Source organism: Podarcis vaucheri (genome assembly GCF_965113315.1).
Source record: "Podarcis vaucheri genome assembly, chromosome: 4".
In the NCBI taxonomy this organism is placed as follows: domain Eukaryota; kingdom Metazoa; phylum Chordata; class Lepidosauria; order Squamata; family Lacertidae; genus Podarcis; species Podarcis vaucheri.
This window is the reverse complement of record NC_138762.1, coordinates 67,652,574-67,680,530: the sequence shown is the minus strand read 5'-3', so window position 1 is coordinate 67,680,530 and position 27,957 is coordinate 67,652,574. Positions and strand designations below refer to the sequence as shown.

Genomic DNA, 27,957 nt, shown 5'->3' with positions numbered 1-27,957 from the left:
ATTCTGAAGCCTGTCTCAATGGTCTAGGCCAGGGTTACATTCAACGACCTTTTACTCAAGAGTAGACCCACTCAAATTAATGGGCGTGGCTAACTTGGGTCCATTAATTTCAGTGGGTCTACTCTTAATAAACTTTTGCGGAACACAGTCCTTGATGTCAGGTGACTGAAGCCACGACAGCTTCTTAACAGCATTTATTTTAATAAATTAATTCGATGGGGCTAATTCCAAGGTTAGTGTTTAGGATCGTGGCCTCCCTAACCAAAGCGCTAGCCCTGGTCAGTGACGCTCTCCCTGTGCAGTGCGCACAAATCCCTTTTAATATTGTTCCTTATTAGAGCAGTCCCTTTAAACGACGCTTGTGGCCGTTCGGGTTAAAACCAAACCCAAGAAAACGTAATAATTATATAATCTGGTTTCCCCTCAGGAAAGAGGGAACCTCCGGGAACTGCGTTTGTCGGCCTCTTATAGCGGCGGCAACAGCCGCTAGAGGGAGAGCGAGAGCGACCTCCTCAGCTGACACTCCGGGCAAGCTGCTAGTCGGCCAGGGCGCGGCGGAGGAAGGCGGGGCATGAAGGCAGACGCCTGAAGGAGACTTGCCGGCCTTCGTTGTAGCGCCCCAGAGGGCTTGAACCCGGGACGCGGGTGCCGGGTTTCAGCGGCGACCACTCAGCACCCCATGCGCAAGATGCTGGCCGCGCTCTCTCGCCTGCTGCAAGGCCCGGCTGCTCACAGACCGGTGAGTAGGCACTGGGGACGGAAGGTCGTGAGGGAAGGGCGGCGGCTTCTTCTCCAGCTTGCCGCTCCCCCCCCCATTGTCTCGAGGCGGGGGTGGGGGGGTGGCTGTCCTCGAGCGCCAGCTGCGAAATGACCGTTATTTCTCTCCCTCCTCCTCTCTCGGCGGGGAGGCCTCGCGAGAGGAATAGAGCGCGAGCCTCTTGGAACTGAGGCCTCGTGGCGAATTCACGCGCGCGCGCGGGTCAGGTGCAAATGGTACACGAGCCTCGTATTTCGCAGCGGTTGCATTTCAACGAGTGAACCTCCGGAAGCTCCTTGGGCGCCTAATTCTTCTCTTTTTCTTAATAACCCCCCCCCCACTGTGTCCTCCATTGCGGTGCGTGTTGTCCGTCGGGTTATCGTGGGCCCCGCAGTAGAATTCTGCAGCGTCTCTCCAGTTCCCATAGGAGTAGGAGGCCTGGGGGAAAAACAAAAAACACCCACACATCTCGCAACCAGCGCGCCCCTTTGGTTTCAGGTGAGTCTAAAAAGCCCGGGACACAAATTTTCACTGCCCACTAGTGGCTATAGTGGCTGATTTACCAAAAGTATTCAGCCTTAACTTTGGGAGTGTATATGTACTCGATTCTAACCAAACGAAGCCTCTTCTATTTGTGTCCCGGGCTTTTTAGACTCCTCTACCCATGTACTATCTCAAAACCAAAGGGAGCCAGGTGTGAAATATATCAGCATTAATTTCAGCTCCCAACCCCACTGATGTGACCTAAGCATAGACGACAGGTGTCTCTGCTCTTCTGTTGCTGCTTAATTCACTTGCAAAAAGAATGAACGGGAGGAAGAACCGCATTACAGGACTGCCATAAATCATTCTCTCAACAAACCGCGTTCTCCTCTCCTGCCACAACAAGTAAATAATACTGTACTAGACTGCACTGCAGGGCTGTTGTAATCTCTCTCTCTGCTTCAGCCCCACCCCCCACATGCAATAGAGGTCTACATTTGGACAACACTACAGGGGTGCCTAAGACTGCTTAAAGCTGGGTCTTTGTGAGCATGGCTTTCAAACGTCACACTCAACCACAGCCCTTTTCTATCTGCAGTATGGGGGCAAGGAACTGTATTTATTGATGCACACCACCCCAATCTCTGAGTGGTGTGAGGTTCCAGGCTCTTACCCATGAGGGATAGCATACTGTGGTGTATTTATGATAGATGGTTTATTTACACATATATACATCCTAAGCCTATGATGGAGGGGTTGACAGCATTAACACCCCAAGAAGGTCTTTTTTCTCCCATAGCCACAGCCTTGAAATAAAGCATGTGTCTCTCTCTCAAAGGTTTCAGTCTGCTTCTTCCCCCTGCTTCTAGCTTACACACACAACTCAGCTCTGGCTTTTGTCTTTTTCTAGGGCACTATCAGTGAATTGAGGGAAATGGATACACTGGTGCTTAATTCCAGCTACGTTAAAATCTTGGATTTCTCCATTGATTTATATGAGGACATCATAGGACTTATTTACTGCTCTTATTGCTGCATGTCTCTCTAATACAGTACTCTTGCTGTCATCCAGCCTCACAGCTCACTAGAATGCCAGGCAATATTGTGGGCTCCATACTACTGGAGAGGGCACTCAGGCGTGCTCTTATCCCAGCCCTTCTCTTGTCATTCCACAGTGAGATGAGAGCCTCAATGGGATCACCTACTCTATCCATTAGGAAGTCCCCTAAAGCATTCAGGAATCTTATCAGTATCCATAAGCCTCTGTGATTCCCCCACCACTGCAATGGGAAATAGCTGCTCTGACACACACACACACACCCCCACACATTTTCAGACCACCCCTCACCCCACTTGGGACAAAAATAAAGTAAAGGGTATATCCTGCTGTGCGTGCCAAGCTGGTAACAAGCTGATACAGTCCCTGGAAGTTATGAAATCTGAACTGGTCCCAGACTAGCCTCAGCATGGATGTTGAAGTCAATCAGGATCATGGTTTGCTCAAGAGTAGCTTTGTCAGGGAGGCTTTCCTTTTCTATCTCAGTTCCTTTACAATTCACTGTAAACCTCTACCTACTTAGCTAGGAGCAAGTGCCATTGAAGTTTCCGACTAAGCACGTAATATTTATAATTCACTTTTCCCCACCCATAATACAGAAGACAAGATAATCTAATTATTTTTCTGTACTTGTGAGCTTTGGCATACCATAACGTGCCAATCAGGCCAGTCATTGCACTTACTTACAGATGTGCAATTTGCACATGTAACACGATGAGAATAGATACTCAAATAGTGCTCAACATTTTTATACATGTGCAATCTGGGTGGGTTTTCTTTCCTGCCAGAAGTTTACAATGGGGTTTTGCTTTGAATAATGCACACTCTAGATATCAGTTTTATACTTGGCAACAAGTTTTAAACTACATAAAGGTTACAAATGAATTTTTCCTTAGATTCCTTTATCTTCTAGCAGCCCAACATGTGGAAGCTTTGGCTAAAGGATACTTCACACATCATGACTTACTTGCACAAGATGCATTTCTGTGTTGTAGTTTGCTTGTAATGTAGATGATCACAAAGACAGACAGTATTGCAGAGGTGTTGTATGCAGTTACTATATAAGAGACACCTCTTATTGCTTTAAAAGTATTAGCCTTTATTCTGTTGAACTGACATACTACAAAATTAGATTAACATTTTCAAGTCTGTTTTTCAATCTGTTTCACATAGAGAAGATTCCACTGCTGAATAAAAGTAAATAGGCCTAATTAAATACAAGAATTACAATTTGATGCTCCTAATTGGTTCATGGGCAATATTTTCCCCAAAATTTGTGATAGTATCTGACATAATTTTCTGTTTTGTTTCCCCACCCATCCCAATTCTGCTGCTCTAGGGAGCTGTTAGTGAGGTAAGACCCACACAAATATATTACTTGTATGTTCTTTCTGCATTTTAACTGACAATATATAATTTGATAAATAAAAAAAAAGTTCTGCCTGTCATTCTGACTGGTTTTCTTTTTGTGTTCACATGCAACACTAATCAAAGAAGCATTGTTTATCTGTAAGCAGCTTATTCACTTACAAATATATTTACATATTTGTATATGGTGCTGTTGGACTTCCTCCTGCAGTCAGTCCAGCCAGTGTGACCCATGGTTGGGAATGGTGGGAGCTGTTGTCAAAACAACCTCTGGAGGGCCACAGATTCTTTTCTCTGTAATAAAGTTTTTTACTGCATCTCCATATTATTAATTCTTTAGAGGGGACAGTAGTGGAGTGGGGAATAAGATAAATAAACAATAAACAAACCACCTACATTTAGTGTAGGAAGTGTTAACTTGATATGGCATTTCTGTTATCCACTGCTGAATTGTTCAGTGATGATTTTTTCTTAATTATTCTTTAACTGTTTTTCTTTCAGCATTAGGCTATTGTGAAGTGTGTTATAGGTTTATACCATCCTGGAATGAATGGTGGTTAAGAACTGTAATAATACTAGTTATGTTCTAGTGCATGCGGCTTGAGCATTTCCTCTTCTTGAGTGGGGACAAATTATAAAGCATAGTTTCAAACCAGCACTTATTACTCTCTGCAAGTCAGAATCAAAAAGCAAGATTTCTTTTTGGCTTAGGAGAAATAAATCATGAATGTTAGTTTTGACATAATGTTATGCCATCTGGACACTGCCTCACATTGCATAAATGTCACTTTTTATTTTAAAAAAGAAAGTTCTTTCCCTACCACAGAGGAAAACCTTAAGAATGGCTACCATGGAGACTAATCAGGGATTGTTAAAATATACACCCGAATAAGCAATCCTGTAGCGATTAAATATTTCTGGTTAGCCTATTGAAAAAGGTTCTAGACTTCATGAAATCACAAAGCAATATTTTCCCCCTCACTCTACACAAGGTGTTGTGACCTCCCTTAAATAATGGTTCCTGTAGTCATATGTTCTGCTGTCATTTAGTTACGCCTCTGTAACAGCGGGGGCTAAACTGCGGCTGTCCATATGTTATTGATACTCTCAGTTCCCATGAGCCAGCATGGGCAATCAGTGAGGTTAGGAATAATAGTCCAGTGGTATCTAGAGGGCTGCATGCTAGTGACCCCTGCTGTACAACTGATTGTAAAAAACTCGACTCCCTGCCTATCCTGCGTGGACATTACATGGCATGAGGATCACTGCCAATCATTGTTTGCATTTATATGTCGTAACACAGCTATAATAGGTGGGAGCACTGGTGATGATATATATTGCATAGTTCCCTAAATTCTGTACAAAGAAGGGAAATTCTGTTTAGAGAAGGGAAGAATATTACCTATTCCAGTGTATCCAACTTTGTTCCTTAATTCTTCTTTACTTCCATACCAATTATGCAAATAGACACCTACTGCTATAATATACCTAGTAAACAGTGCTTGTTTGCTGCTATGATATGCCTCTCCTATTTCAATTTCCTCCAGGCCCCTGGATTTTCCTAGTCCAATTTTTCCTCTGTCTATCCTCATGCTTTTTCTATTCATCTTTGATTCCTTGTGACGAGTTCCTTCCTTTAATTTTGAATTATGGTTAGTTTAGTATTGTATTTAGACAGTTATGTGAACAGCTTTGAACAGAAATCTTTGTGAAATGTGGTATACTGTATAAATGAACTGACCACGACTATGACCTAATATCCCTTAACCATAAGTCCTCTCTCTTTCCTGCCCACTTCTTTAAAAAGCTCAAGTGAGGAGTGTGACTTACTCCTCTGGCAGTGTGTTGCCATTCTCCTGCATTAAGGGTTGCCAGATTTTTATTTGAATCTGAGCACTGAAACACTGGCGTTTGAACTAAGTAACATCAGTTTTTAAACATGGAAATGATCTAACATAATGGAACAAACAGATGGGAATTTTTGGGCAGAGCATGGATCAGGTGGAGAATGTATTCTTTGTCGGGAAAGGATCAAAGGCGTTGGGCTTTCACTCTGCTTGCTCTGAACTGGTGACTTTTGCATCATGGCCAGCAGAGCATACGGAGTTTGTGCACCTGTGCCCGTGTGTGGAGTGAGATCACAGAGCAGCTTGTTTGAACCTTAGCTGTTCAGTGGTTGTAAGCATACATGTTTAAACTTTTATACGGTTTTAGAAGTGTGACAAGATCATACAGGATGATACTTGGTGTGTAATTCCTTTGCATGTAGAAACATCGTTTCTGGAGCATACATTGCAGTCTGCAATCATGTCAAATGTGTTGTATGTTGAAGTTGGAATCTTCTCTATATTGTGAAGGCATGAACATCTTTAAAAAACAAAAGTGCCTTAAACTAACAGCCATCTTTTTATTATCTTTAAAAGGTTGCCCGTGTAGTAGTTTCATCTCGTAATTATGCAGATTTTGCAAGTGAGGCTACATTTGAAATTAAGGTAAGCAGCTTGATTACTTTTTAAAATGCTAATGTATATAGTGTTTCTTACATAATTTATAATTTATAAGTCAGTAAGTCTGGGGGATGTGGACAAGGTGCTCGTTCAGTGTAACCACTTATTCTCTGGACCCTTGCCCCTTGTGGCTGATAAAAACTAGCAGGGAAAGGACATCTGGCTGGGCTAAGGAGGTGCTTAATGCCTCCTTGTGAGAGGGAGCAGCCCCTGCCTTCTATAATAATAATAATAATAATAATAATAATAAAAATTTATTTATACCCTGCCGATCTGGCTGGGTTTCTCCAGCCACTCTGGGCGGCTTCCAGCCAAATATTAAAATACAATAATCTGTTAAACATTAAAAGCTTCCCTAAACAGGGCTGCCTTCAGATGTCTTCTAAAAGTCTGGTAGTTGTTTTTCTCTTTGACATCTGGTGGGAGGGCATTCCACAGGGCAGGCGCCACCACTGAGAAGGCCCTCTGCCTGGTTCCCTGTAACCTCACTTCTTGCAGGGAGGGAACTGCCAGAAGGGCCTTGGAGCTGGACCTCAGTGTCCGGGCTGAACGATGGGGGTGGAGACGCTCCTTCAGGTATGCTGAAAGCTTGTGACATCAACCACAGCAGTCACTACTTTCCATCAGATACACACACAAACACATGTACAACGAAAGAATGAATAGCATACATTTACACTTCATCTTTCCAGGGGATCAGTGTAAAAGTTAGATCCAGGAAAATTAATCTGAGGCCTGAAAAGTGCATAACGCTGAAAGAGGAAATGGAAAAGTACATCACTCTTCCAACTTCCTGCTTCAGCTCTGTATACTTTTCAAAGGAGCAAAAGTTAACCACTCTCATTGGATGCCAAGGAAAGACCTCAAAGGTGCCCGCAGGATCAATACCCATTTTTTATAGCACAGATTTTAATTACATCTAAAGCAAGTAGTTATTGCCATACTTTGCCAATTCCAAAAATTAATTACATGTTTTGTAAGGAAATAGTTGCAGATAGGTAGCCATGTTGGTCTGCCATAGTCAAAATAAAAAGATTCCTTCCAGTAGCACCTTAAAGACCAACTAAGTTAGTTCTTGGTATGAGCTTTCGTGTGCATGCACACTTCTTCAGATACGAAGTGTATCTGAAGAAGTGTGCATGCACACGAAAGCTCATACCAAGAACTAACTTAGTTGGTCTTTAAGGTGCTACTGGAAGGAATTTTTTTATTTTGTAAGGAAATAGTTTCTGTAGTCTGCCCTGTTTATCAGTTTGTTGGATGACTGTCCTGTGTCAGCAAGATTTCCCTTGGTTTATCCACCTGTTCCACCTCCTGCATAGGTTTATAAATCTTTGTCGTGTCCCCCATTAAGTCTCCCGCTCCCCTGAGCAGAAGAGACCCAAATATTTTGCCCTTTCCTTGAAGGTACTCTAATCCTAAAAACAGGCTAGGACTGCCCTGCTTATCAAGCATCCTAAGAGAATTGGCGTTCCCAGTCAATGAAGTTACTAGCTTTTACCATGGTGGTTCCAGATTACCTACCAACTATGACTTTATGCTCTGTGATACTTTCATACTAGAGCCTTGGCCACATGGGCACAGTAGGCAAAGGCAGGAAAAATATGGAGTAGTATTAGCTAAGAAAGTGTTACTCTTATTTTCTTCAGGACTAGTCTGCAACCAGTAAGATTAAATAATCATTTTGGTATGGAAACCCCCCCTTGACTTTTTTATCTTATTTCCCCCAGAAACATGATCTCCATCGCTTGGAGGAAGGACCGCCCACCACAGCTGTTATGACTCGAGAGCAGGGTCTGCAATATTACAAAACTATGCAGACTATTCGACGCATGGAATTGAAAGCAGACCAGTTGTATAAACAGAAGATTATTCGAGGCTTTTGTCATTTATATGATGGTCAGGTATGTGCCTGAGATAAGAGACTTTATGCTCAAGACCTCTAGGTTTTTGTCGTCTTCTTCATTTTAATGAAGGGCAGGGTGTGCATGAAGAAATCGCATGTCTCCACTCTCCCAAACAGAGAATTAAAAGTACTTGCAAAAACAGAGAATGAAGAGGTCTAGCCCTTCCATCGTGGCAGCTGCATTTCTAGTTCCTCCCATGGTAGTACTTTGTGGATCTTCACAGAGTATTGATGAAGTTTCCTTCAAAAGAATTCCAGCAATTGTAGCCCTGTCAAGTTACACCTACTTCTGAAAGAATTAGACCAGATCACATTGTGACCCAGCTGTAGGTGAGCCTGTGGCCCTCCAGATGTGACTGTACCATCTTTGACCATTGGTCTTTCTGGCTTGGACTGATGGGAGTTGGACTAAAACAAAACCTGAAGGGCCATGGGTTTTCCACTGAGCTATAGTTTTTCTTTCTGTTGTTTTCTTGCTCTGCTTTTGTACCTCTACAGAGGACCAGATATTAGCACTAAATAGATTAAATAACTGGCTGAACTGGCTCAGTTGATAGGTTTTAATTAAGTAAGTAAGCATATGTTTACGTCCATTCTCCTGATTTGTATTGCTTTTGACCATAGACATAGCAGATGTAATTAGGAATAGTACAAAACTATATTTCATATCGTACCAGCTTGTTGTTTAAGAGTAGTGTATACCAAACTCTTCTCCATCTGTTGGAACTAAAGTTAGAACTAAAGTGAATGATTAATCTGTGTATTACAGCTATATTCAGTAGTTTGTTCATAACAGTAGTAATGAGCAAAGGAACATCTGCTGTTCTTTGAAAGATCTACACCTGCCATGTTATATGAAAGTCCAGTTTTTAGGAAGAGCTTCTCTGCACACTACCCCCATCTCCCCAAGAAGGGCCAGGTATGATAGGAACTGGCTGAGCCCTGCCAGTGATGCTTCCCTAGTCTTTCTCAAGGGAAGGCCTCCAGGCAGTGGTATCCAACCCCCAACCATCTTTCCTGCTCTGGTGGAAATATTTCCTGGACAGTTTTTCATAATATCAAGCACACACACACACTTAAATATCACTCTATTTTCATATTCTCCACTAAAATCTGAAGATCCTTCATTGCCAGCATTTGACTATGGCATCACGTAACATATTATGCATATGTTGTTGTGACAGTAATCTTCCCTAGATAGTCTTTGTTTCTGTTTCTTCAGTTCCTGAACTGTGGTGGAGCTGCAGGTACAAAGTTGGTATACCGTTCTTCATTTTATTTCTTACCTGTGGACAATTGCACATTGTACACTGTTTTCAGGCATGGTTTTTTTTTACCATAGGAAGCTTGCTGTGTTGGAATTGAGGCTGGCATAAATCTAACAGATCACCTGATTACTGCCTACCGGGCTCATGGCTTTGCATACACTCGTGGTGCTTCAGTTCGAGAAATCCTTGCTGAACTCACAGGTTTGTGTTCAGTGAAATGATATGTAAACAGGAAAAGGAATGGGATTATGTAGCATGTGTAGTGCATAGATGGAGGGGGGTTTAGGCTCAATTATTATCTCAACAATGAAACCTAGTAGGACTTTGCTGAATTGCAACACACCTATTCTACTCTTCCTCCAAGGAACAATAGGCTGGTTCATACCTGCATGTACAGCTTTTGTTTCTCTACACTTGATTCAGATTTACCAGTGCACTAAATTCTTGTGCTGGGATGCCTTCCATATGTCAGCATGTGCTGTAAATGTGTCCCCTCCTAAGAACATAAGTTTTGATGAAACTCTAACCTTTATTATTCTGAAATCATCTTAAAATCCATCCAATTAGTGAGTTTGAGGTGTTGGGGGGGGGTTAATCTTAATCTTATTGACTTAGTAGACACCAGATCACATGGTAAAGATCCATTTTTAATCATTTCAGGTCGGGTAGGTGGGTGCGCTAAAGGCAAAGGAGGCTCAATGCATATGTATGCCAAAAACTTCTATGGTGGTAATGGTATTGTTGGAGCCCAGGTAAGGCTCTCTGATAAAAACAATATTTTTCTTTGGGAAGAGACTATATGTTGCTTATAATCTGGGCCATAACCTAATTCATATATAATTAGGTGTGTTAGCCCAGTGACTTTAGTGGACTTAAATATGTCCAGTTTATGCTGGATGCCCAGTTCTGGCTCTAGTATTTCTTCCATGTAAATCTAACACAGCCCAAATTTCATCCATTCCTGGATATAACTAATTAGCTAGGCCCATTGCAGCTTGGCATCTAGCCTGAGATAGAAACAGAAAAATGCTTGGTAGTCTTGATGAATGATTTTCAGTGGGAGAAAGTCAGGTGAATGTAACCCTGTTAATTCTGCTGGGTGTCTCATCCGTCAGGTTTTTTTTTATACTGCTGTCCACGGTATACTTCCATATTACCGTATTTTTCGCCCCATAGGACGCACCTAGTTTTTTTTGGGGGGGGGAATAAAGAGAAAAAAATTATTCCCCCCCCAGGCGCGGGGGAAGCCCAGGCTTCCCCCGACCCCAGCTCCCAGAACAGGCTGCCACCCCAAGCCTTGCGCGCTAAGCGGGACCTCCCACTGGGCATGTGAGGCTTGCCGGCATCTCCCCCAAGCAGAGGACGGGCTCCGCAGCTCCCCCCTGCTTCGGGATGCAGGCTGCCGCCCCAAGCCTTGCGCGCCCGGCGGGGCCTCCCGCCGGACACGTGAGGCTTGTGGATAGCTTCCTGAAGCCTGGAGAGCGTGAGGGGTCGGTGCGCACCAACGCCTCTCGCTCTCCAGGCTTCAGCGAAAGCCTGCATTCGCCCCATAGGACGCACACACGTTTCCCCTTCATTTTTGGAGGGGAAAAAGTGCGTCCTATAGGGCGAAAAATACGGTAAGTGCCAGGGATGAGAACTGGAATCGTAGTGTTTCTGTTCTCAAGTAGCATCTTATCATATGGTTCATTATTGTTGGCTGCTGGTCATTATCTTTGTTTGTTTTGACTACCTTTGCATGTTGCAATTCATTGTAGGTTCCTTTAGGAGCTGGCATTGCTTTAGCATGCAAGTACTTTGGCAAAGATGAGATTTGCCTGACATTGTATGGTGATGGTGCTGCCAATCAGGTAAGCGTCAAGCTTTACTCTGTAGTTAGAAGTTAATTAAGAGTCACATAAATGGAAAGGAGATGTAAATGCTATGGATGATAAGTCCAGTTTTGTGCAAAGTGCAATGAAACTGCCCAAGTTGTTCTCCCTGCTATCTGGGGGGGGGGGGGGGAGAGGAGCGCAGAAGCCCAAGGCTCACCAGTTTGTTCCTGCTTGTACATACAGTCATGGTCTAGTGAACATCCACTGTATGTGTAATTCAAGGCTGATGGCTACATGAGAGAACTAAAAGCGTACCAAACCTTTTATTCTTCTAGGGCCAGATATTTGAAACGTATAACATGGCAGCCTTGTGGAAGTTGCCATGTATTTTTGTCTGCGAGAACAACAGATACGGAATGGGTACTTCCGTAGAGAGAGCTGCAGCCAGTACGGACTACTATAAGAGAGGAGACTATATTCCCGGGATTAGGGTAAGAACATTTTAAATAGGAATGTGAAAGTTATACTGTGTCCATTCAAGGAAGTTCAACTTTATTCTTAAATGTAATTGGCTTTTTTTTTTTTTTTTAAATCAACAGGTTGATGGCATGGATATTCTTGCTGTAAGGGAAGCAACAAAATTTGCTGCTGACCACTGCAGAGCAGGAAAAGTAAGTTATGCTTTGTGTGTGTGGCGGGCCTCTCCTGCTTTACAAATTATGTAAGTATAGCTGAGGTTTTCAAGTTAGAAATATTACTATTTTATTTCACAAAATGTATACCCAAAACACAGGGTTTAGAAGGTTCTCCATAATTACCTTGTGAACCTCAAAGCAACCTTCAAAAAACCCCCAGTGTTTATTAGGTTGAAAATTGAATAGGAAAGAGATAGCGTTTCAGTCTGTGGCCCTCTGAAGCAAGCTGATCTTAAACAGCAGCCCTAAAATGCATGCACGCAATTGATTGAGATTAGTTGTCATAACGTCTTATCAGCATTTTTTTGTCACTATTTTTAAGTTATTAACACCTCTGAATTTTAATTTTGTCAGGGTCCTATTGTTATGGAGCTACAGACATATCGTTATCATGGGCATAGCATGAGTGATCCTGGAGTCAGGTATTTCTCTCTGCATTACAAACGGTTCCTCTCTAGATAGTATGGGGGAAATAGCTGTATGTTCAAATGTCCCCTCGTTTTCTGTCTATATCGTCTCCTCTTATCTCCCTATTATTGGCTTTTTAACAAATATCAAGGGCATGTTGGCCCTTTGTGGCTAGTTTTATTATTTATTCAAAGCAATAGCTGAAGAATGACTGACTGTGCAGGTAACAACAAATCATTATCTCCTGTTGAGAGGAAGGGTAAACTTTGGACTTATACCCTTCCTCTCTTGGATAGCTATAGCCTGCAAACCATGTATTTTGGTGTGTGTCTTTCACAATGGCAAGCTTTGCTTCTGGTTTAGGATCCTAGTTTGTGTGTAAGCTGGTTTGTTGCTATGCAAGAGGTTGCACAAAGGGAAAAAGAAGTTGGAGCATATAAGCCCTCAGCTTGTGCCTGGTCATACTAATAGCAGCAAACTATGATTTGCTATTACATCTGAATACAACCATTCTAAAAAAATAATGACAGTACCCAAATTTTATGAGGCAAATGTGAAAAATACCCAAGAAACTTGATTGTTTCCATTATCTTGCTTTTCTTTTTGTGTGCTTCATTATGGTTAATAGCTACCTACAGGAACATAGATACCTGGCTAACACTGAGGCAGGGCATTGGTTCCCTCTAGCTCCATAGTGGCTGCACTGGCTGGCAGCACCTCCCCAGATTTTCAGGTGCGTCTCTCCCAGCTCTACAAGGCTATGCTGGGTAGTGAACCTGTGACCTTGTGCATGTAAAGTAGATGTGCTACCATTCAGTTATAGCGCTTTCCTAAAGGGGACCTAAAAAACTAAAACTGCAAGCTGGTATGATATGCAATTTAATGTAGGCAAATATCTGGCTGAAAGGTTTTAATTAAGCATATGCTTAATTTTGTTCTATTCCTAATTACATCTGCTATGCCCGTTTCCTTTTTTTTGTATTGCTTTTAATTCTTCACAGTATGTTTGAACGAAGATGAAAACTCTTAAACTCAACTGTATAAATATATAGAAAATATATCTAAGAGTAGTAGTACATAAGGACTGTTTAATTGATATACTGTGGTTCTAAAATAGTTTGCCATGAAATTTGCCTAAAGTCTCTCATGAGTAGCAAGTACTGAAAGAGGAGCTGCTTCCTCTCCCTCCCTTACCCACAGCCAGGAGGGAGAGCTGGTGGTCCTACCCCACATCTGTGTGTCACATGTGATAGTTCTCCTTAGCACCGAGTGCATTTAATGCTCTCTGCTGTTAGTGGAGCCCTGCCCAGAGCTGTGATGCAGAGGTCCAAGGAGTATGCTCTTTGAAGGTTGATAGTTATTTTTAGAGTGACATGTGCATTTAATTTTTTGTTCTGGAAAAAAGTATACTGAAACGATAATATATTTTTTTAATGCTCAGGCCACTACATGCTACCAGCTTATATGCCTATTTTACCTTGTGGCTTACTCCCCTCATTAAAAAAATACAGCCAAGAGGACCAGTCTGCTTTGGTGATTAGCAGATGTAAAAACTGCTCCTGAAAGCTCTCCTCTATTACTTGTCCTGCTTGTTAGAGAATACCCGACTTACCTCAGTATACTGTTGCAATAAGAGTACCAGTGCTTGGCAGAAACAGTTATTGCAAACAGTTCAGCAGTCTGTTACATTGTTTCGTCTTTTTTTACAGTTACCGAACAAGGGAAGAAATTCAAGAAGTGAGAAGCAAAAGTGATCCCATTACACTTCTGAAGGACAGAATGGTGAACAACAACTTGGCTAGTGTGGAAGAGCTAAAGGTAATAAAACCTTTATTTCAAATTTGATGAAAATCATTTTACAAAAGTAGTTCAATAGGAAGTCTTCACCTCAAATCAGTTACAGCAAGCCGGAATTGGTATAGGATATATCCTGTGGGACAGTGTTTACCGAAGGGTACATGGCAGAATTTTTAATTTTATCTAATCATTGTTCTTTAGCTATAGAAAACAGTTTAAAGATTAAATAGGTTATTTAAACTACCACATTATCTTCAACTGAGAAGGGGTCTATGATTATTGTAAATTTGGGAAACACTGCTATTTTGGTATAGGGGTCTATATTGCCTAGTGAAACATGGCAGTTTCCTCAGGGAATGACATTTGCACAGCCATTGCCTTCTCATATTTATAACCCGACTTTCTGAGGAGTCCTGATATCTGGTATATGGGATTTGTCACAGTTGGCCCTTTCATCAACCCTGCCAGTTTAGGTTGAGGAAAATTTTGAATTGGAATTCTGCTAGTCACTACAGCGGAAATCATTTGCTGCAGGAACAGGGTTAGTGGATTGGCTAGGAGAGTCCCAGGTCTGTTGCCAAAGTGGAACTAAAGAGTGAGGATCGTTGATGAGCATGATTGGTCATACATCTCTCTCAGCGTGGGAGACGTGTTCTGCTCTGGAGTGAAGCAGCTGTTACACACCTTCATCTAATCTATAGCTTATGAAAACATGCCATGTCCTGCCACAGTTGGTAACTTGTAAGTTATTCTGGTAGTTTGCTGGCTAATTGTTCAAATATAAAAAGGTAAAATGTTCCGTGTGCAGCATACATGTGAGAACTGCTTATCAGGATTTCATCTTAGGGAGGGCAGAAACTCTTAACAGCAACTGTGGCTTAAATGTTTCCGGATTTACTTTGAACCCCAGCATGTACTACAGAGGTAAATAGTACTCTGAGGTTTTATAATGTTTGATGTATTTGGAATCTATGGAGTCTTTTGTTTCCATTGACAATTTTCCCCCTTCTCATACAGGAAATAGATGTGGAAGTAAGGAAAGAGATTGAAGACGCAGCACAGTTTGCCACAAATGATCCTGAACCACCTCTGGAAGAACTAGGCAATTATATCTACTATAAGGAGCCACCCTTTGAGGTGCGTGGCCCAAATCAGTGGATTAGATATAAATCTGTGGGCTAAGTGAATTGTCACTCCAGCAACCAGTTAAATTAATGCATTTTATACTGGGCTTTAATTCTTTTATCTGCTCTAAGAAATAAGAGCAAAACTATTTCTCATGTATATGGGAAAATTCATTTGGCAGCAAAATAGCCATTGTATGAGACACAGCATTATATAGTGTGGAATTCTAAAAAACAGCTGCTCAGAAAAGGTCAATAAGCATTGTTTATTAATTTATATATAAGCTTCATTGTGTTCTGGATTGCTGTATTTATGAAAGTTATTTAGCTGAAACCTCTTACGTACAGTAAAAAAAAGGCATATTAAAACTTCCTGAGCAGATATTTCCCATGAGCTTTTTGTATGTTTTTTTATTTGCATCCCCCCATCCCAAATGATTTTGCAACGAAAAGAAGCCTTTTTCAGCATGTTTTATTTTTACCTTTTTAATATGCACCTAGAGTGAGTTTGTAACCCACTCTTTGCATAGGACCTTTGTACCAACTGGTTTTTTTATCTTATAAAATTATACATAGTAATAATTTATATTAAATCAGAAGGCAGCAATTATTGTTTTTAAAAAGCAGCTGGCATGCCTAGAACACTATGCATTTGCTATGAGTGGTTAAAGTGCACAGGCTACATTTTAGTCTATAAGGCAAGCAGTTTCCAAGCTACTGTATTTACACATCTGAAAAAATACATGATTAAGTATACTAGTAGAAAAGGCTATCATCACACGACTTTAATATGACTTCATATATATATTAGTGCAAAACCTGTAGGACCAGTATAAACAGTATGTACAGTAATTAATAACTTAGCTGGAATGTGTGCTCTCTTCCCATTTCAATTTCTCAGAACTTGGCATAAGAGTTATGCTTCCAATTCCAAGAGTTTATTCAGTTTTCTGTGCTTTAATATTTCATTCCATATTCGGCAAAGAATACCACCACTGTATGAGAAAAATAAGAATAGTAAGTGTCTCAAACTCTTGTTTGGAAGTCAAAACACTTCTGGAATCTTGCAATTATTTCCTTACCGGAGTCTAAGGAAGCGCAAGTCATCTTTAGTGATGTGGTTTAGAACATCACTGAGTGTATAATCCTCTTGAACAAACTGAAAGACAAAACTATTTCAGTGTTTCTAAATATTATTCAGAAAATGAATTTTGAGGGTCTTTCCCACTCTTAATCTTACCCTATCAATTGTATCTGAATCGGCTTTCTGTTGCTTCAACCACTTGATCAGTTCTTGGTCTATGCAGTGCTGAAGAGCAGATGGAGGTGGTTGAATTTCTGCAACAATTCAAAGTAGGTTAATCAGATTCATTCCATTGTTACAAATTCAAAAGCTCTACTCAAAAAGTGTTGTGTGTTCTAAAGCTCAAGCCATTCCTATCAACTGATCACACACATTTAATGTACATTCTCATATCTACCAGCAGTTTTCAACTGTAGCTGAAGGAGATGCAAGTCTTGAATTCTTTGCTCCAGTGTTTGCCTTAGCAGTGTCTGGTATTCTCTCTCCCTCTGTACCAGGCTCTCCAGTAACCTATTAAATAAAAGAGGGGTCAGACTTGGGTATGACATAACATTTCCCCCTTAAAATGTTTCATGATAGTAGTATACTTTTAATGACAACAAAACCTAGTTCTGCAACACAAGTATTTTGGTGAAACTGATACTTTTATTTTAGTTGTAGTGCAGCTTGGTATGTCAAAAGCACATGTAAAGTGTCTCTCATCATATGGCTTACCTCAAAACAAATCCTACATATCTTTGAATTACTGGCTACCTGCCTTGATTTTCAAATGCTATACAATTTAGATTTCTGTGCTGAAATGGTTCCTAGAATTTCTACTTAACCCCAAGCTTCATAATTAAATATTCCAGCACTATTAGCGTGTTACTTGCTGCTGCTATAGTGATAGAAAACCACAATACAGACGGTCAGACTATGAAAGGAATTTTATACACACTTTCCATCAGTGTTGGCTAAAGTAAGTGCTGCTCTCAAAGCATACATGTTATAGTTCTCCCTGTAAAGGCACCCTGGAACATTTAGGTCACATTTCACATTTACATTTGTAACACGGAAAGGTAACATTTAGCCTGAAATAGAGACGCTGCACATGGAGTGCTGCTCTAGAAGGGGAAGGGGAGGAAAAGACAAGATGCAGCCCTCAGCACTACACAACTGAGTTTTCTAAAGTCTAGAAGAAAGAATGTGAGTGCCAAATTAACCCTGTATAAACCAAGAGTAGCTAAACTGGCTACAATTTAAAATCTAGCCAATAACCAACGTTGGCTCGTCTGATTGCCTGAAGGTTTTTTATAAACACTAGCAATGATCAGTAAAATGGATGAATAAGCCTGAGCACACTTTAAAGCTGTTAACCTGTTTGTTTCTTGCTTAAGCTTGCCCAACTGCAAGCTGAGCTGCTCCTGAGTGTCAGGGGTCACAGAAGACGTGAGCATGCACACTCCAGATGTGATAACTGTTTCTTCGTGTCTTTTTTGCTGTGCTTGCTGGTAATCCTCATCTACTTCATCTGCATCTTTGTCAACTCCTTCAGTCTCTGATGCTGGTTCAAAGTGAGCTCGAAGTTCTGCACAGAGCAAAAGAGAATTGCAGAGGTCAAGCATTTCTTACATTTGCCACTTAAATAGCATCTAGTCAGCAAGCTTTTTCGGAGTATAAATAAAATGCAGCTCTCCTTCCTAGTCCCATTTCAGAAAATACAGGTGCCTAGGGGGTTCCTTGATTTTAAGAAATGACAAACTAATAATGGGCTAATGTGTGGCAACCTTTCAAAAGAACAATTCGTGAGGATTTGTAGTTAATGTTTCTGTCCAGACTAATATTCACAAATACGTTGGTCTGTAAAGCACGTTTAACAAAAAAATTCAGTGTTCAGAAAAATCAGAACTTGTTTTATGAAAGAACTAGCAGCCATTTACAAGTTTTCGCCAAGCAGAGATTGAAGTACTACTGCAGTTCCAGCACACCAGCAGTACCCACCTTGGGGCACTCATTCCACAGGTTAGACATTTATTATTGCTTTGCTCACATCATATTTAACCATCTCACTTAGCAGTTTACTACTTTGCTTTTACTTACCTGGAATGAGAATAGTGACAGCAGCTTGAACAGCACGTCGTATTATATTATCCATAGCAAACATCCAATGAGGTCTGATTAAATGATTCCTTAGTACTTTGTTAACCTATAAGAAAAGTGTCAAATAAAAGAGGGTAGTAGTTTGCCTTAAGCTATAAGCTTGAAATTTAGAACAAGGAGTTTGGGTAAATGTAGGATGACAATAAATCCACTTGGATTAAGAGCTAGAACACATATTGGAACATAAAAGCAGCCCTGCTGGATCAGACCCAAAGCTCCTCCTAGTCCAGAATCCTGTTTCTCACAGTGGCCAACCAGATGCCTAGGGGAAGCCCCCAAGCAGGACATGAGTGAAGCTGTAGCCAAGTATCCCGAAGGGATACAGCTTTTGTTTCCACTGTGATGTAGGCACAAAGAAAGCTGTTGCAAAGCAACACCTAAGATAGTGTGTTGTACATCAACAATGCACAGATATTCGACTAAGTCATACTCAGAACAGACCCCCTGAGGTATCACACTGTGCTTCAAGTTCTTTGCACAGAATTGTGCATTGTATGCTATCTTCCAAAGGCTTCCTAGAAAGCAAAAGCGGAGATCATTTCTACAATTCAGCAGAAGTGAATAAATGCATCTTCTCTGGTTGGCTGCTCCATATGATATTCTACAACTCCTTTGTCCTCTTCTGCCCTCCTCCCAATAGTATAATTTAGGGTTTTAAGTTTAAATAGCAGCAAAAGGTATTATTGGTAGTGGCTCCCTCCCCCCACCCCCAGATATTACACTCGGATGAACATACTGCATCTTGAAATCCAAACAACACTAGATGAATCTGATTGATGGAAGTACTGTCAAAGTCCAGTTCAATTTTCAACTTGGATATAGTTGATGCCATAACTCTGTGTTCAGGAGAACGTATAAAATCTCTCAAAATCCCAATTATCTGCTTGATATGAGCAACTGAAAGATGCAGTTCTTCAGAACTCTGAAAAAAAGATGAATATGCAAAATGTTTAAAAAGGCACATCAGGAAATTCCACCAATGTATGTATGCATGTTTTCAACCTTGCTGCCACTATTCTGGAAAACTCCTTTTTACCAATTCACAGCAAGAGCAGCAGAGGGCAGCTTTCAATCAGGCACATAACAAGTAGCTTGATTCATGGATTACATTAGCTCACGAGAGAGGAAACAGAACATGAGCTAAATTCAACACTGATGTAACCAAACTGCAGGACTGAATTTGTCCTACCAGAGAGCAGCTTTCTGCCATTCAGTCCTTAAGCAAAAATTCATATTACAATCTCTAATACCATGGGAAAGGGGGGGCTAAAACAAAAATTGTTTGCAGAGGTGAAGGCAACAAACAAGGTGGTCAACACACTTTAGGTGACCAGTTAAATAATAAGAAGCTCAATTTTACTACTTAAAGGTTGTGATGGATCCCTCTTTGCTTCTCCATGTTTGTAATCTCCACACAATTTTGTGGAAGAGGAAGTTAGGATGAACAGACTTGCCCCTGTCTCTTCCAGGGTTGTGCTTATAATCCAAGCCAGAGGCCATCAATCCACAGCAGGGATCCTGCTTTCCTCACGCAGATTCCCCGAGTGATTTAGAACCCTACATGAGGAGCACAGCAGCTCTTCACCCCAGACACCCTCCAGATCATGGGTTAGGAAAGGTGGCAGAGCAATAATTTTTACCTCTTCCAAACAAGTGAATAGTCGTATTACCTGTGCTACACATTCTTTTAAATTGGAAGCTACTTGGTTTTGCTCTTCTTTGAGGATTTTATACAGAATTGCACGTCGTTCACTGTCCTTTCGTAGCAAGAAAAGACCAGAATCCCTTTCCTCAAGTGAAGGGGAAGCACTTCGCTCATCTGAAATGGAGCTGTCGTCGGGAACACTGGGCCAGAATGAGACAGCATTCACAAGAAACTATAAATGACAAAGTCCAGAAGAAAACAGCCCAGTTTTTAAAGCAACTTTCTGATTACTTAAAATGAATGGCTTTTATTTTGTGTGCTACAAAGATGCGCACCAAATCCCAAGTTTTATAGTAGGTGAGAGCACAGCTTTCTATGAAACGAGACACTAATTCAACATCTACAGTAAGAAGACAGATTGATCATAATGTGGACTGCATTCATTTGAAGATGCTGCAATTGCTGCTCTTTTTTGTCAGGGTCTCTTTTTCCAATTAGACTCTTATAATGAGTTTTACTTGCAGGGGCCTAAACAAACCCCATTCAATACTTTACATTTTACTATAGATCTTGTAACGGAATTAGCGTTGAGCACATCATCCCACCTAAACTGTAAGGACCACTGGCATCCTCTGTGAACCTAACATGCCATTTTGCATAGGTCAGGTTTTACCTTAGTAAATGGGAGATAGGACTCTTTGTCTGAACCTCTGACACGGAGCGCTTTGCCTTATCAAATAGCATGTCATGTGGCATATCAGAGTCTGGTGAGACTGAGCCGTGTTCACTGCTGCTGCTGCCAGCCTGCTCCCCCTGGACTGGCAACGGGAGTGATGTGCTGCGGTTATAATCTGGAGCACAAGAAGAAAAGGGGAATGAATAAACAGGTCCTCCTATCTTTTAAGCAAATGAAACAAATGCAGTATAATTGAAATGCAGTTTAAAAAATTGACAAGGTGTGAAATGAAACTACCGGATGTGAAAAAGGTGTGTGTCTGCAAGCTGCAGAAATAAATTGTGATGATTGATGGAAAACCCTTCTGAAACAAACACTAGCAGTGGGGTTTTTTTACCTTTCTAGTGTAGTTCATCTAGGAATTGGGGTGGAAGGGACCTTGTTCTGAGTGATCTCCAAGCACTGAAAGAATTACTTGAGATCCAAGAGGCTACTAGCTGATAAGGTGACATAACCTTGCTTTTACAGCTCATCCACAACTGAAATTTGTGTAACATTACTCTCTTTGTGAAGCCAAATCAGCCCTTGTTCAGGGTTACTAGTTGTATAATTTATTTGCCCTCCTTTTTGGTTTACAACTTGAGATGCCTTACACACCTTAAACTGCTGGATGCATGTCTACTAAAAATAGGCTTCATTAAAATTTCTCCAAAAAGGATTTTCCAGTTTTAAAAAATGTCATTTTGGAGAGAGAAGAAACCCAGCCCTGAATTTCTTCATCCTTTATTAAAATATAGTGCTCTAATTTCACCAAGTTTGTTATTTCTTGAATTTGTTATATTAACACTAGGGTGAACCTGCCCCATAAATATTCTTTTCATAGCTTGCTGATTGCTTGACACATCCAACTGATTTCCTGGTATGTTCAGAACCCAAGATTAAAGAGAAGGATGATGGTTAATATCTCTTTACATACAAATATTTTGACTGATAATTCCTTACCTGAAGGCTTGAACGCAATTCTGTTTTTCTTGCCCTTGTTCAACTGTTTCAAGAATGGGTCTTTAAGTAAGTCCGATGCTGTGACTCGTTTATTTGGATCAGGTTCAAAGCAGAGCAAAATAAAAGCTCTTGCCTCAGCAGATAGTGATTCAGGAATTTCAGGGTGAATTTTGAACATTCCAACCTGCAAGCAGAAAGGACGCTCTGCGTCACTTCAGCAAGGTGAATTCCTTTAAAGTTGACTCATGCTAGGGCTCATCCACACTTACCTTTTGCCTCTTTCCAGGCAGAAGTGCACACACTTTAATGCTCTGTGCCCGAGTGTGTATTTTTTGCCCCAAACTTCCCCCACAAAAACCTGCTCTTTAAAGCTGAATCGGAGCAAACGTCAATTTGGCCTTTTGCGATGAAAGCTCCAAACAAAAAAAAGGGGGCATTCAGACACAAACCTTTGTTTGTGGGACATGGTAGGAGCCTGTGGAATGATTTCCTTGCTGAGGCATACAACTATCTTTCCTTGAGGGACTTTTAGAAGAGCAGCAAAACACACATATTCCCTCTAGTTCTAACTTGGCTGGTTGTGAAGCAGCTGTAGCTCCTGCCCGGCATCCTTTGCATGCAAGTCGTCTCAGATCTGCTATTGCACATAGATGCTGCTAAATAATCCATGTCAGGAAGTATTCTAGCAGTATGGTAATATGCGGAGGGGGCGGGAGGTGGGTTAGTACATACAACACTTACTTTGAACATAGCTGCCTGTGGTTCACCCAGTTCATGAAAGGGAGGCTTCCCTGTCGCCATTTCAATGGTAGTGCAGCCCAAAGACCAGATATCAGCTGGTGCACCATATCCTCGAGGTCCCTTATCAATAATCTCTGGTGCCATGTACTGCAAAGTGCCTAAAGTCATGAAAAAGAGTAGGTACAAGTATTATTATTATTTTAAAAATCCCTGAACAGATCACACTTAATATTAATAATAAAAAACCTTTATTGTCACTACACTACCTGTGTGCAGTGAGATTAAATGAGCCCCCCCCCCAATACACTCAGTCTTGTTCACGCTCTGTGTGCTTGTCAGAAATCAATTACACCATTTCCCCCCCCCCCCATTCAGCAGCCCAACAGCCCACGGATAAAAACTGTTCTTTAACCTGCTGGTGCGGCTGACTATACTTCTTTGCAAAGTACCACACTTCCTTAGGTACTTGGCAAAAATGGCATTTCCCATACAGATGGGCTTAACAGATGGATTAAGTACCAGTGCCAATAACTCTCAGCTGTTACACTGCATTCTTGGCTTATTAAATGGAAGACAATCCATTGAGTCCACTATAGCAAGAATGAAAATACTGTCTTAAGATCACATTTTCCAAATTTTTGCACAGGCAAAGGTTTGACTGCATAAACAGTAGAAAGGTTACAACCATTTGCTGGATGGCTCACAGGATAATGTAGAGTACACGCAACTCCCCATTTGTGTACATTTGAGTTGCGTGAAACTACAATCAGGAATGGAACCCCCACATAAGCTGGGATTCCCCTGTACACGTTTTTTGCAGTTTCAATAACAAAGTTATGTAAATTGTTCCCCCTTAAATTAATGGAGAACTTTTTACAACACAACTATATCCAGCATCTACTCAGAAGTCCCTCTGGGTTCAACTGGGCTTAGGTACAAACTGCAGCCTTAGAATATTTATTATACGCATATCCTGTATTATATCATGTATAATATGGAGCTGTCAAAGATATCCCACAGACATTCCTGACCAGAAGCACACCTTCAGTAAAGCTACAGCATTTTGTATTCTCAGAAAAGTAGAAAGGAGAACTCTTGAATGCAAAGGAGAAAGTGAAGATTAAGAACAAGCTAAAAGCATTCTTGTATGTTGGGGTAATTTTAATCTGTTTTAGCATTTTAACTTTTGTATGTTTTTAAGTATAGTTGTGAATTTATCTTAATTTTACTTTTTACCTTTTGTAAACTGCTTTGAGCTTTTTTGCAGTCAAGCAGTGTGTGTGTGTGTGATAAATAATGGAAAGTTTGAGAAATGTTATTGGGATGGATAATCGTAGACAGAAATTACTTTTTGGAGAGTTATTCATTATTAAAGAATAAGTTGCTTATACTATTTACAGCTCTGTTCTTTGCTAGACTATCACTTTTGGGGATGAATGAAGCATTCTCTCTACCTCTCCAAAAACGTATTTGATTTGATTTCCCCATGTACACATTAAAATGCAGGCAATAAATGCATTGGTTTTGGACCAGTTGCTCTCTCCAAGGGCTTTCTCCACAATGTTGATCACAGCTTTACTGACTTATTTTTGTATATAAGCAACAGACAAAGAAAACATTGATCTGAAATCTGTAACCAAGAAAGACTTATTACAGTACTGAATTTTCCAAGTACAATACATTCTACTTATATAAGGAAGATTCTGTACATATATACTCACTATGCAAACAATACCCATTACCCAAAAGACTTGAATACAGAATAATCTTAATTAATGTAACTAGCAATAGTCATATATAATTGCAAGTAAAGCAAAAGCAATAGGCATTGCCATCTTATCTTGCTCAAATAAACTGCAGCTTTGCAACAACTGTATGTTTGGACATGAGGGTTGCTCAGTCACACACCTCATCAGTGATAAAGATTCATGGAAATGATAAGTAATATCTTAAAGGGGTGGGAAACTTTTTTTAGACTGAGGGCGACACTCTAGGAAACCTGGGGTCTCATGCCAGTAGTTGGTAGAGCAAAGAACATAATTTTTATCCTCTTTTAGTACATATAAGAAAGCAGCCTTATTAAAGAAGAAAAAGGGAAGAAAAAATTGGTAATGTACTGTTTTAGTGTTTTGCATTCATTTTTCTTTATTGTAAGATGAAAACAATTCAGTGGAAAACAAAGCGAGAAGTGTTCTTGTTTTGTACTGGATAAATGATGCAATCCTAAACACACTTGCTTGAAAACAAGTCCAAAATATGGTTAGGATGAAACTGAGAGACTGAAGGCCCCCTTAGACTGGTGGTTTTTTGCTGCTGCAACATGTCACTGACACAGTAATAGCGCATTAGTGAGAAATTTATGCTAGCCTATCCACACATCATTTACAGGCACAAATGGTGCTGAAAAGTGCTGATTGTATATAATCACCCTGATAACCTCACCAGTGTAAATCATGACAAATCGCCTGGAGGAACTCTGAGTAATTACAGCAGGAGATGCCACAAAATCAGAAAATCTAATGTGGTTTTACAAAAAACAGAAAGGCTTCGAACCTACAGGAAGACCAAAGCGAGCTGATGTGCAATCCCATTTGAACTCCCCCAAAGCAATCTGTCTCTGCAATCTTGTTTGCAGCACTGGCAGACTGCACAGACAACATGATAATCTGGGCAAGCATTACCTCAGATAGTTCCTGTGGGCTATGCACTTTGTACTATCTATATCAGCTAATTAAGGTTTTATAACATTTAACTATTGTATTTACTGTTACTGTGCAGGCAAATCTTCACAGCAGAACTGGGTGGAGGCAGGGAAGCAGCTTCTAACTATGAGCACAAAAGCTGCATTCAGATGTTGATTTCATACTGTTAGTTTTACCAGTTATAGTGCTAGTGCTTCTGTTCCATTTCTAGCTTTCCTTTTACACTAACACCTTTTTATGTTATAGACCTGTGGCTTTTTGAGCAATACATATTATTGTCATGCAAAACTTTAAATGGCAGAAAAGAAATACATGCCAGGATGCGGTCCCCAATTTTGCCAATAACTCAATTTTCCGAGTTAGTGTGGTTGCAAATGGATTATTTTTTCTGGAAATAACTGACATGGTAAGGAGTACGGAAGTTCCACTAGATTTCCAGAAGTGACTTGTACATTGTGCGAGAGCTCACATAAAAAGCGAAATGAACACACGTATAAGGATACGTCGTGAAGGTGGAATAAAATGCCATCTGAGTATAGCCTCATTCTAACCACAGAAGATTATTAAAAAAGAAAAAGTTGTTTCTGTTCTTACCTGTAAATGTCTCTGTACATGGATTCACTCCTGCAAGGCGCTTGGAGGTCCCAAAATCAGAAATCTTTACTACTCCACTGTATGTGTTCACTAAAACATTGTCTCCCTTAAATAAACAAAGAGTAAACAAATTACCAGAAACTTTGGTTATCGGGGATTTTAGGAAACCTTTCTAAAAGAGCAACTAGTGGGAACTTAAACCCTGCATTTCTGTAACATACAATTAAAAATATAAGGAAGCATGCATATGCTCACTTTTATGTCTCTGTGGACAATCTGGTTCTCATGGAGATACTTCAGGCCCTCTAGGATTTGCTTGGTGTAAAACTTAATTGTGGGTTCTTTCATTGGTCCCCATTTTGATCTTAGTAATGCAGAAAGACTTCCTGGGTTTAGGCAGAAAATACAGGATAAAAAATGATTCTGTCCAGGGTATCAAGGCCTGTAATCATTGAATCATCAGTACAGTACATAAGTAAAATCCCATGCAGAGTTACCTGGGATTGAACACGCACACTTCCTGTATTGGACAATATGTGACTAGCTGCAGAGTAAACATGCAGAGAATTGAGTCACACACTTTGTTAACTCTGAGCCAAACTCATATGCCCCATTATACACAGACCTAAAAGAGCAAATACTGTGCACTTACACAGCGTATGGCATATATCTAATGAGATAATTCTAGAAACTAGAGAGCGAGTAATCTCAAATCTGTCAGCATTCTGAGGCTAGGTTTGAAGTCACAGTAAACCACAGTTAATGATTTACCATGAACGAACAGGTGGGGTCCTGTTTCCCTCTTCCACTAGCAAAGAGTGGAATCAACAAACCACAACCCCTGGCTTAGCTGAACTGGAGGTCATGGTTTGCTTCACTTGACACAAACCATGAAGTCAAAGCTTGTCCTTTGCTTCCCAGTCGTGGTTAGTTTGAGTGAAAATGCTATGCCAGAGATTGTTATTCACACCAGGGGAGCAGTGAATCACAAGTGATCGCAAGGTTCATGGGTAAACTAACTATGGCTTACCATCGCATGTGAAGTGGACCTGAATGTTTTAGCATTAGCTCTGTCAGTCTATTAAGGGATCCATTCTAGCAGGCCCTCTAAGACTGCAGGAAATTTACTGAAGCCTTTGCTTGGGAACAAAGGAACCTGCCTTATACAGAGTTAGACCATTGTTCCCTCTAGCTTAGAATTCTCCACAATGACTAGTAGCAGCTCTCTATGCAAAGCCTTTCCCTACCCTGTATTGAGATGACAGGGCTCAAACCTATGCATGCAAAGTATAAGCTATGAGCTTTCCCCTGGGTCCATGTTCCCAAAAAAAGACACCTCGTAAACACTGTAAAACTCATTCATTCTTACATCAGGAATATGAATATGGGAAGCAACCACAAGGAACCAAGATCAGGTCAAAAGGGCAAAAAACAGAATCATTGATAAAACCCTTCAAAAATGTTTTTCAGTGTATGTTCTGTTTGAGCTGAAATTCAAGGCCTTCCAGTGAAAATTCTTGACACATCATCTTTTTCCATTGGTGCATATCTCTACCAAAGGAACTCCCGAAGGACCATCTTGCCCCAAGGGGAGTGAGAAGCAGCAGTAAAACAAACAAGTGGTTTCTTCCCTCCCTTTATAGCTTTTAAAAAATAAAAATAAGTGCTTATTGTTATAATAATCTCATGTAAACCACTTCCAGCTTTTCCTGAAAAGCTGTACTGTATATAAATACTCTTAAATAAGTGAAATAAATAACCTCTCCCCACTGCAGTGAGAAACTATCCAATTAGGTGGGCCTTATTAGAATGCTGTATGTTCCCAACCATCTGATGTGACCTTATCTTTTTTTCTTTCTCTGTATGCTGGTTAAGAATACAATCCTCTCTCATTTCACCTGTATCTGTCCCCCTACCACTGGAATGCCCTCCCACCTGAGGCAGCCAGGTCTCTTCTGTTATATTCAGGAGTGCCCTTAAAGATAAATCTGTTGACTTCAGCGTCTCCTTTATTCTTCCTTTCTCTCTCCCTTAAGTGCTATTTTTTTAAAAAAATGGTAGAATGCTGAATGGTTTTTGGTGCTTTATAAATAATTGTGCTAGAAAGAAAAGAGAGAAGAGTTTCTGAACCTAACAGTTCTCTCCAGGAATCAATGTGAGGCCTGTGTTTGTAACTAATTGCAGTCAACG

At 40.7% G+C, this 27,957-nt stretch overlaps 2 protein-coding genes and 1 long non-coding RNA gene across 6 annotated transcripts in view; 2 read left to right on the top strand and 1 right to left on the bottom strand.

Annotated features, from left to right (window-relative positions):
• Positions 1-535: 535 nt before the first annotated feature.
• PDHA1 (pyruvate dehydrogenase E1 subunit alpha 1) lies at positions 536-15,578 on the top strand. 2 transcript variants are annotated; one of them, XM_082220604.1, is made up of 12 exons: positions 536-739; positions 3,637-3,651; positions 6,089-6,157; positions 7,903-8,076; positions 9,421-9,547; positions 10,007-10,098; positions 11,104-11,196; positions 11,496-11,651; positions 11,760-11,831; positions 12,210-12,277; positions 13,973-14,081; positions 15,078-15,578. In XM_082220604.1, the coding sequence occupies exons 1-12, from the start codon at positions 680-682 to the stop codon at positions 15,240-15,242; spliced, it is 1,200 nt and encodes a 399-aa protein (XP_082076730.1). In that variant the 5' UTR covers positions 536-679; the 3' UTR covers positions 15,243-15,578. The 2 variants fall into 2 exon arrangements, with proteins under 2 accessions (XP_082076730.1, XP_082076731.1); XM_082220605.1 differs by lacking the exon at positions 3,637-3,651 and having other exon boundaries at positions 540-739.
• Positions 15,579-15,640: 62 nt separating this feature from the next.
• The window catches only part of MAP3K15 (mitogen-activated protein kinase kinase kinase 15), a 63,057-nt gene continuing 50,740 nt past the window's right edge, over positions 15,641-27,957 (bottom strand). For all 3 annotated transcript variants that reach the window (XM_082220561.1, XM_082220562.1, XM_082220563.1), the window contains 13 exons: positions 26,023-26,153; positions 25,768-25,873; positions 22,472-22,629; positions 21,731-21,914; positions 20,726-20,903; positions 20,078-20,252; positions 19,144-19,329; positions 18,348-18,453; positions 17,625-17,835; positions 16,666-16,778; positions 16,425-16,522; positions 16,267-16,343; positions 15,641-16,179 (listed from right to left, as the gene is read on the bottom strand). In XM_082220561.1, the coding sequence (XP_082076687.1) occupies positions 16,101-16,179; positions 16,267-16,343; positions 16,425-16,522; positions 16,666-16,778; positions 17,625-17,835; positions 18,348-18,453; positions 19,144-19,329; positions 20,078-20,252; positions 20,726-20,903; positions 21,731-21,914; positions 22,472-22,629; positions 25,768-25,873; positions 26,023-26,153 (1,802 nt within the window). In that variant the 3' untranslated portion in view covers positions 15,641-16,100. The remainder of the gene's footprint in view (positions 16,180-16,266; positions 16,344-16,424; positions 16,523-16,665; positions 16,779-17,624; positions 17,836-18,347; positions 18,454-19,143; positions 19,330-20,077; positions 20,253-20,725; positions 20,904-21,730; positions 21,915-22,471; positions 22,630-25,767; positions 25,874-26,022; positions 26,154-27,957) is intronic.
• Positions 23,031-23,859, top strand: LOC309531239. Its single transcript, XR_014219166.1, has 2 exons — positions 23,031-23,404; positions 23,492-23,859. It is a non-coding gene; the product is annotated as an uncharacterized lncRNA (long non-coding RNA).

Coding starts and splice junctions, on each gene's coding strand:
- PDHA1 (XM_082220604.1), top strand. CDS start 680: ATGCGCAAGATGCTGGCCGCGCTCTCTCGCCTGCTGCAAGGCCCGGCT. Junction 10,099..11,103: donor ATGGTATTGTTGGAGCCCAG/GTAAGGCTCTCT, acceptor AATTCATTGTAG/GTTCCTTTAGGAGCTGGCAT. Junction 11,652..11,759: donor ACTATATTCCCGGGATTAGG/GTAAGAACATTT, acceptor TTAAATCAACAG/GTTGATGGCATGGATATTCT.